This window comes from Oculina patagonica, chromosome 1 (assembly GCF_052425735.1).
Source record: "Oculina patagonica isolate OP01 chromosome 1, crgOcupat, whole genome shotgun sequence".
Lineage (NCBI taxonomy): Eukaryota > Metazoa > Cnidaria > Anthozoa > Scleractinia > Oculinidae > Oculina > Oculina patagonica.
In genome coordinates, this window is record NC_135758.1 from 39,348,250 (window position 1) to 39,358,227 (window position 9,978).

The following is a 9,978-nucleotide window of genomic DNA, read 5'->3' on the forward strand; positions in this document are numbered from 1 at the left end:
TTCAAATACAAATAATTTCACTCTACTGTACACACAACTGAAGAGAGACGGCAAAAGTTTCATTTTTGCCGTTTGCCGTAGACGTCATGCTTAACCTCCCTAATAAAGTTCCTGGTTTTATATTAGTTTCCATTAGTTTTCATTTTCCTTAATGAAGTTATATTGCTTTTCATTCAAGGGTTGTTCGTAGTTAGTTAGCTGAGCAAACCAATTCCAGAAAAATTAAAAATAATGGCTAAAATTTTGGTGAATAGCATATCGTTGTTTATATAAACGTTTTATGGCGTAAAGAAAAGAAATGGCCATTTTGGAGTGTTACTTCTCCTTTAAGTAAAATTGACTGTCCATCAAACTCCAGCTTATCACAGTTATTGCAGACAAAGCGTTTAATATCCACGATATGTTTTTTTTTGTCAAAACATGTATGGCTGTACAGCCCCTACACGGACGTTACGTTGCTTGTCACGGATGTTAGAGCAGAAAGAGTGCATAACAAGCCAAAGAACGCCTTGCTAGGAGGCTAATGAAGATGGTGCTAAGCACGGGAAAACGCTTGTATGCTAATTCCTGATTTAACTTAAGTTGTGCTTTCGATTGCTTAGAAAAACTAAATAGTATTTACGCTGGTTTGGCAAACATGTATATTTCTTTAATGAACTGGACAGCCAGATCAACAAGTGATTATAAGCTGCTCCCTCAAAAATACTCCTAAACCTGCAATGTGGTGATCGAAGCTAAATAAACAATAAATTTACAAGCTTGTATTTTTTTAACCAGAAACATAGTTTTGTGACTAGCGTGTAATCTTGATTAAAATCGATTTGCAAGTTTCAAAGTTTAGTTTGCTGTCCCTTCATCTTCGTCGCTTTTACCTTCAAGAAGAACGAAGGCTTTTTCCAAGAGCTCAGAACCTTTTTTAACTTGTGGTTTAATCAATCCCTTGGCAAAAGTCACAGTATTAAGTCTGTAGAACTTCATAATCTTCCGCAAATCACTCTCTTCTGCTCTTGCCCTTTCTGACTCGCAGTTTAGATCACTGTTCTCTGCATTTGCCTGAAGTGATTCCTTGAACGTTGTCAGCCAGGTGACCACAGGACCCTTTTGGTTTGATGACATGATGTTGTCTTCCGAGCTTAACACCTGTACCAGGAGATTGATACACTGCCATGACAAGTCTTGCTCTGAACACGGGATGCTCGGGATTTTGTCAAGAATGGATTTCACTGCGTTGTGAAGGACGTCGGTAAATTGGTGCTTATTTGCTGCATGCTGCAGAATAAGCAAACAAAACAGGACCAAGCTCGGTGTTATAACGTTAACACTGAGCACACATAACTGTGATTCCAGAACAATCCTGTTCCATGGATTACTCGCGAAGTAGCTGGCGTTTGGCACGTAGCCTAGGAAGCTTCCTAAGCACTTGGCAGCACACTGCCTTACAGTCTCACTGTCGTTAACTAAGGAGTTCTGCAGGTAGACAAGCAGGACGTGAAGTTCCACCTCGGATAACTTCTCAACGGACTCTTCCTTCCCCTGGACCCTATCTGACAACACCATCACATGGTTCCCATGCTCCACCTGAAGTTTTAAAGAAGACATCCCAGAAAATAAGACCTGAAACTCCCAAAATGTTTTGCCGCTCATTGGCAAGTTTGATCATACATTTCTTGTCAATCCTGAATGCATCCTGAATGTCATTGTGAGTCAGCGTCTGAGAGGTTGCAAGAGACGAAATGAGAACCAAGACACTTGCAAGTAGATTAACATCATCCATGGAATCCCTTTGCTGCCCAACATCTGTGACCAGTTTGGCATTTAGAACCTCTTGGACATGGCTGCAGAATGCCTTGCTGGATAGAAGCACCGCTGCTACCCTCTGGCCGTCTCTGTTGGTGTCCCAAGCCAATGAAACGTTCAGGTAATTGATGGCAGAAACTGCGACCGTTTGGTAACATTTAGTAGATGTCAACAAGTTAATAACATGGTACAAAAGCTTGATGTCAAATGACGGGATCTTCATTTGGACTGCTGTCATTACATTCAGCATAGCAGTAATCGAGTGCTCCTGAAGAGGCTTAGCCTTGTGACCCAGGAAAAGCTTGTGAAAGATGTTTGTTAAGTGGATGGCTATTGAACTTAGTTGGGACATGCTAATGTTTGCTGAGGGATTTGAATCTCCACTGATCAATGCTTCTAGAACGGTCACCACACGATTGGCAATGGCTTCTTCGGTACAATCAACGAGTGAGACAAATGTGCGAAAGCTTTGAGTGTTGGATGCTAGAAGTTGGTGGAGGTCTGCGTCATTGGAAGAGTTCTGTGCTTTTTCTGTTTCTAGAAAGCAGATCAAAACCTGTCGTCCGAAGGCCTGCGCTAATGATTTACATGAGAATATCCAGGAGACAAAGAGGACATCGTGGATGTAAATAGATTCAAACTCCTCTGCTTTGAACTTCACCAAACCTTGCTGCAGAATCTCTTGAGAAATCTTCATGCTTTCGACGACTTTTGCTGGCAGTGGTAATGTTCTTAACCTGCTGTAAGATCCCATCCAGAGGAACAAAAAATGCTTCAATGAGACACGAGGTAAGATGTTGACATCCGGGTGCAAGACGAGGTACTTGTGCAGACTTGTCATAAGGTGTTCAACTGGGACATTTTCATCACCATGAGCAAATGATACATACATCAGTTCAATACAAGCGCATTGTGTGCTGAAGAGTGGGTCATCAATGATCTCGCTAGTGCCTTGCCTTACCGAGCTTTGGGTCAGCAGGTTTAAGCACGTGGTCGAGGAATGAATGCCAACAATGTTGCTTGTCTTCAACAATTCTCCAAGTTGGATCTTGTCAGTAGCATTGCCAAGCGCGAGACACAGCTCTGCCAAGAAGTTTGCAATCGCATCACCAAGCTCTCTGCTCTCTGCACTTCCACAGAATTTCTCTTTGATCTCAAGCGACAGTCGAATAAAGGACCCTGATGCAAGCTTTCGTGCAAAAACGTCCCTGCAAGTACTTAGTGGAGACACCGAGAGGTGAAAGATCTCAAAAAAGTTCTTAAACACGGCTTGATTCTCAATTGTTTTGCAGTTCACCATTAAGGCTGGGACACATGTTTGATCGATGGCTTTCCACAGCGACTCCAGGAACTGATCAAGTGCCTCATTCTCGTTGGAAACTGACGCTTTATTCCGTGTTAGTAAGGCTGCATAGGATGGCTTGCGATCTCGGTACTCTTTAACAAACTGGAAACATTTCTGGATGACCTCTAACAGAGCGCACAGAAATCCCTCAAGTGCCCCTGAGTAATTGAAAGAATTTACTGTGAACAAACTTAAATAAACACCTCTTGAACAGTAGCGCCCCCCCCCCCCCCTTTGACTTAATTTTCCTACCACTGAGTTTCATTTGATATACATAACGGTCTGTTCTTAACACTCCACTGTTTATTACGGTTATAAGTGCATAAAATTGGATTTTTTTTTTTTTTTTAATTGTGAAACTTAAAAGTCCAGGCTAGATGGGGCAGGATGTTGTTAAGGAAAGTCGGAAAATAGAAAAAAAAAAAACAAAAGGTGGCTCCGTATTAAAGGTCTATACGTACGTTCTTCTCTTCTCCCCACAAACGCCTGCTTCTCTTAGAGTCTAAATATGTTTAATATGGTCAGGCGTTGTACGGATACTTGGTGTCATACAGGGTTCGTGTCTCGTATGGCTTACCTTTAGGAATATTTCTAAAATGCATCCTTGGCTTGGTGAATTTATGCACATGTGTTATCATAGTTGACACAAGGGGAACAACAGCTTCAAATTCCATTGATGGGGGAAAGTGAGTGATGCTCAGAAAATGTACCACTGCATTTGCTGCCTGAGTCAGCACTTTGTGATCTGCAGACTTGAGACACTCGTACAGGACACTAGCACACTTCTTACACAGCTCTTCATTTGAAAAAAGCTGGACATTAGACGGTTGCTTTGATAAAATGAGTGCTAACACACGAATGGCTTGCCTGATTACTTCATGGTTCTTGAGCTTGATGGCTTTTGATACACCAACGATAACTGACTCGATGCCATACACGGAGTAACCCTCGGTGTAGAAGATTTGCGTTCTCGCCATGTGGTCCAGACAACAAAACACTGAACCCAGGATTATGTCATTGGAACATTCCAAGTCTTCCAGCAGCATTTCACCAATACCACTGGTCAGGAATGCTCTTGTGTAATCATTTTCTACGGGGTCGTTTCGTAATAACTGAGTGATGCATTGTATAGCTCCAATCTGAATTGCTTCGTTTGGCGACAACATCAATTTCTTCAAGCTTTCCAGCATGTCACATGTGCCCTTGTTTGCGGTTTTCAAAACAGAGTTTAGCACATCTGGTTGTGAAGCAAACAGCTTCAAAACTCCGAGAGCGTTCGCTTGAGTATCCATGCTAACGGAGCAGTTGATAACAGCGCATGTTTGCTTGCATATCTTCTCTTTGATCTGCAAACTCATTCCATTCAGCGCGTCATCGTTCGAGCAAATCTGCACGAGAACGAAAAGAAAAGCTGCCTTGATGTTATCTTCGGGAATCAGCATGTTGGAAAGCAAATATTCCACCAGACTTGAAGAATCCATAGCGATTACTTGAGATAAAGCTGGAATCGATTTTAAAAGTCTGCCCAATGCCAGAACAAAAGGATAGGATTTGTGCAAATTGTTCAATCGCATAATCTGGGTTTCCAACTTTTCCACAATTTCTGCCACGAGGTTTTCTGATCGTAGCTTTAGCGTTACGATGTCAAGAGCTTCGATTGCTGTGTTCATCAGAAGTTCGTTCTCTGAGGATAACAGATCTATTATTATACCACAAAGATGAGAGGTGATTCTCGCATTTTGGGAGAGAAGCTCTAAGAGATTTGACCCGTTCGAAAGAAGAAAAACAACTTCTCGGAGGGCCTTGCGTTTTCGAAGGTGAAGAACGTCCAGATTTTCCAGCAGCTCGACCAAACACGCTACGCAAACAAATGAAACGTTTGCTCCTGTCATTCTCCATTGAGAGTCATGTTTTGAGTGATTTGTTGTGAAGAAACTCAAAGAGTTTTCGGCCAGCTCCATCTTGCAGCGACACTTGCAGGATTTCAAGCGAAGTATACGAGCCCGCGATCTTAGTGAAACGCGGTAACTGTTTCCGCGCAGGTGCGTTACCTGTCAGTTTTGGAGGGAAATTTTCAAATTAACGGCCGTAGATCGATCGAAATCACAAAAAGTTATCGTTTTAGAGTCCATAATTTGAAACATTTGTGGTTTAATATTGTGTGGTAGTATTATGGCATCTGATGGAGGTGAGTCGTATTTATGTGAGAATTTACAGCACGAAAAAGATAGCAGTATAGGTGGATGAAAACGTTTATAGCAGTGTTAATTAAACAATGCACAATATAAAGCTTGCTACATTTTCAGAATTATAATCGAACAAAACAAAACATTTTTGGTCTTGGTTTACCAAAAACATGAATTTGACTTTATGCTAGAAAGCAATTTTACTATAACTACATAGATTGTCAGAACACGGGTAAAACGGGCCGGACAGTCTCAGCGAAATTCGAAGTTCAACGAACCCGGCCCGCGGTACACTACACTGTACGTATTGCATAGTACACTAAAATAACACTACTGAACAGTGTACCGAATTATTTTACTGAAATTTGTAAGACTGTAAAAGTATCAACGGGCAATAGGTCTTTCAACTGTTAAAATTATATAAAAAGATAAATTTAATTTTTATTTATAAGCAGAACCAAGCTAATTCTTACAAAATTTGATTCAAGTCTTGCTATGATTTTTCGAAATTTATTTCTCAATTTTTTTCAGCTGTGTTATATGCCCCTTTAAGCTAAAGCTTATAACGAATTCTTTTGCCAGAGATAGTTCGGGAATGTCTTGAACTTAGCTTAGTTAAATTCTCTGCCGGAACTGAGTGGCATTTTTTTCCTTCTACATGGAAGCAAAATTATGAGTGCAATCCCCAGCTTTACAACTAATTTGTTATCTATACCATGCCTATTCAACAAATCGACCGCATTTTTCCAGGGTCTACACGTTTCGGTGTCGAAACGTTGTGCGTTTATTTTTTATTTTATCCTCACACTCTTATAAGCAAAAGATATGGTGTCATTAAATGTTCAAAACTCAAGTTGACCCTAATGCACTAATTTGATAGAAGGATTATTCGTGAAGGTATTATATTGCAACATGTTGGATAAAAATTTGCCAACTTGAATCAAACTTGTAGCCAATATGTTTCAACATCTTCCAACATGTTATCAAAAAAAATCGGGACTATTTGACAAACTGTCAACAGTATAAAGTTGCATACAGTCGAATCCGGATAACTTGAACCTTCAAGGGAAATTGAATCATGTTTGAGTTATTGGAGCTCATGTTATCAAGGGCAAAATAAGTAAAAAAATGACCTGGAGGGAAATCGAAAAAGGTTCGGGGTAGCGGGAGGTTATCAGGATTCAACTGTATTTCACCTGAAATGAGCATGATTTCATTGTCCTGTATTGCAGGGGAAAATCCAGTGCTACAAGAAAATGTGCCTCCTGTTAATAACACATTATCAGGGAAAAGACTCACAAAGGTACTAGCTGTATAAAATGTCTACAGGGTTAAAAAAAACACAGAATTGCATGTTTAATGATAAAAAGAAATAATTATGGGAATTTGCAGTGGCACTTCCAAAGGGTGGCTCTTCATCCACTGTTCTCGATCAAATTGGAATTTAGCAGTGTTGATTTTTGTGGAGGGAGGAAAACCGGAGAACCCTGAGAAAAACCCTCAGAGCGAGGACGAGAACCAACAACAAACTCAACCCACATATGAAGCAGCTGGGTCCAGAAATCGAACCGAGGCCACATTGGTGGGAGGTGAGAGCTCTCACCACTGCACCATCCCCACTCCCCACCATGTATATATACATGATGGCTGATCCTTGTTTGATTGAGGTTAATATTAAACAGTGAAGAAATTAACATTGAATTATTTTCTGTCAACAACAAACAGGTAGAGAAAGCAAGACTTGAGGCACTGTCTGCCTTTGGGAACTGTCGGTTCGAGTCAATGGTTGTGAAGAAGGAAAGCTTTAAGGCAAAGCTGAATGCAACAGCTAAATTAAATGCAACCTCAGGAAAAGACTCTGTTAGAAGACTAACTCGGTAAGAGATTTTTGTTCAATAACTCAGAGCAAACTATAACACAGGCTCAGTTTTTTTCGAGTTGAGTTTCACCCGAAAAAGCTGTCTGCTCTCGCAGGCTAAGTAAATGATTGATTTCAGATTAAAGTCAACCATCTGTCAACTTTTGAACGTTGCATTTCTCATAATTCAGGTTCTGTAGCGTAAAGTTACCAAAAGTATCGCAGCTAACTCTGAATTGGATGCTAGTCCATGACAGGTTACCCGCAGAATTTTTTCTTAGGTTGTGCTAACAATTTGCTGGTACCTACCGGCATAATACTTCCAGAGAGAAATAATGTGAGGGTAAGGTGACATGCATATGAACTTGACACAGTGACTCCAGTCAAGGCCCAACCCTAACCTCCTGATCTGGAGTACAACATACTAAGAGAAGCAGGTGGCCTAATGGTTAGTGTGCTGGACTCTGGGTACCCGTGAATAAATGGTGGGGGATAACCTTGTAATGGCCCAGCACATCCCATCAAGAATTAGGGTGGGGGGAGTAGAAATACTTCTAATTGCTTCTTGAAACTGTACCCAACATAAGCACTGGCCTTATGGCAAGCAAAAAAAAATATGCAGATTTTACCTACGGTGTTGTACCCAGTCCCTTAAGCTATTTGAATGCACAGTGCACCAAACATTAGACCTCTGAAACTCCCAAATCTTATAATTAAAGTGTCTGCAATTCTATTGAATTTAAATCATATTATATCCTTCAGTAATCATTTATTTTTTCTCCTTAGAATGGAAATAGCCAGAAAGGAAGCTAATGAAGCATTCAAGAACATTTCCCTTGGCGAAAAACGCAAAGCTAGTGTCACAAGGAAGAAATCAGAATCACAACCAGCCAAAAAGAGAATAACTAGATTAGAGAGATGCAAACTTGAAGCACAGAAAGCTTTTGGAAATGTCCCTCTGAGCACACTAACAGCAGGAAATGTAGAAAAACAAGAACAAAACAACAGCAGAATTGAAAGACCTGAAGTTGGAGCCAACCGCTCAAGTGTTAAGAACGGTCAGACTGTCAAGACGGATACCAAGAAAAGTTTGGGAAGGAGATCCATAGAAAAAAGAAAATCTACTAGCAAGGGGAGGCAAACCAGAAAGTCAACATCAAGGAGAAGAAGCTCAGCCATAATGCGACGAAGAAGCTCTACCAAAGGCACTCGACTAACCAAGGTTCAAGCTTCTCAGTTAGAAGCTCTGAAGAGTTTTGGAGGACAAAGTCTGGAAAATGTTTGGAAGTCCAACAAGGCTAGTCCACCAACAGTTGAGGGCGTGGCAGTAACAGCCGATGATGGCTGTCAATCAGTTAAGAAAAGTGAATTCCTCGAAGACTCACTGGAGCCAGTTGCCATGGAAACATTTGATGAAGGTGGCGCTTACCAACAAGATAGTGGTATGGAAATTGAGACAACGTCGAATAAAAGTGTTGCCGAGTCTTCTTCCCAAACAGACTGCCAGCTAATTGATGAATCAAGTCAAGTTATTGGGCCCAGGGACAGTGAAATGAAGACAGAAGATTGTGAGTCAAACAAACTGAATCAAATTGCAGATGCTTCCATGATGCATGTCCAGAATGTAGCCACTGGAGCCCCTCATGTCAAAGCATGTGAAGATCACATGAAAATTATGAACGGGATGAGCCCAATTCCTGAGCAGAGCCCTCCGGAGGCTTCCTCTGAATCCAGTACCATGGAGTTCAAAAGCTTTACACCAGTAGAGGCCAAGCCCCTGACACGCCTGGAGAAAGCTCGATTGGAAGCACTCCAGAGCTTCAATGGTCAAGCTTTTGACCACGTCATCAAGACCTCCACCAGGAAAATGGCCAGATACTTGACCCCTGTAAAACATCAAGCAACCAACACAGAGGGCAATCTGACAAGGAACACGCCCTCACAGACAGATGATTCATACTGCAAACGTCACCCACATCCAAACAGTTCCTTCTACTCCAACCTCCGAGACAACAGCTTCTGTGACAGGGGTGCACTGTTGGAGAGTAGCAAGATGGTGGTTTACACAGCCAGGTCTCTTGATACACCTTCTCCAGAGTGTTCACCTGCCAACATGTTGAACCCTTGACTGACTGCTCTAACGGTGCCAGTAATGCTATATTTCTTCACCAGTTCCACGTAAGAGATCACATAAGTTATTAACACTTGAGTTGAGTTTAGAAAGATACATTTGTTTGTTCTCAGATTATTGAGATGTTGACGTTATGTTCATGTCATCTGCTTGGATTGAAAATATTTCTTCTTGCCAAGACAAGGCAAACAAACATAGTACACGCAACTGTTTGTCTGGCTGTCATACTTGAGCTGCTACCCGACCAAACAGTCAGTTTCCAATACAAACTCTTTGTTTTGCTATCAAAAAATGGCAAAAAATGGCCTACCGTATTCGGCATAAGCCCTGGGCAACACTTCGTAAGGGGTTGTGTGGGCAGGGAGGGTGAATTGGGAGGGGGAAACGTTCGACGCCAAAATGCAAACCACAGCTGGGGGAGAGGGTGGCAATCTGGGGGGGGGGGGGGGCAATTGGATGTTGTTTCCAGGTAGATGGGCCAACGGGGGGGGGCAAGCGGGGGGCAAACCAGAATTTTACGGTATTCTGCTAAAAATTTTGCCAACAGATTTTTTTAAAGTTGCTTATCACTAACAACAACATGCCAAATACCCTCGGTGCCAGAGACATTTAATGCGTGGTTTCTTGTCGCAGTTCAGGGTACATGCTCATTCTTGTCCCT

General features: G+C 41.7%; 2 protein-coding genes across 2 annotated transcripts; one reads left to right on the forward strand and one right to left on the reverse strand.

The window, feature by feature from the left end:
- Nucleotides 1-627: 627 nt before the first annotated feature.
- LOC144629948 (meiosis inhibitor protein 1-like) lies at nucleotides 628-5,258 on the reverse strand. Its single transcript, XM_078488209.1, has 2 exons — nucleotides 3,720-5,258; nucleotides 628-3,300 (listed from the first exon to the last, which is right to left on the reverse strand). The coding sequence occupies exons 1-2, from the start codon at nucleotides 5,101-5,103 to the stop codon at nucleotides 1,541-1,543; spliced, it is 3,144 nt and encodes a 1,047-aa protein (XP_078344335.1). The 5' UTR covers nucleotides 5,104-5,258; the 3' UTR covers nucleotides 628-1,540.
- Nucleotides 5,187-9,618, forward strand: LOC144629958 (uncharacterized). The gene is made up of 4 exons (XM_078488219.1): nucleotides 5,187-5,330; nucleotides 6,561-6,631; nucleotides 7,054-7,205; nucleotides 7,973-9,618. Exons 1-4 carry the CDS (start codon nucleotides 5,315-5,317, stop codon nucleotides 9,312-9,314), a joined length of 1,581 nt encoding a protein of 526 aa, XP_078344345.1. The 5' UTR covers nucleotides 5,187-5,314; the 3' UTR covers nucleotides 9,315-9,618.
- Nucleotides 9,619-9,978: the final 360 nt, after the last annotated feature.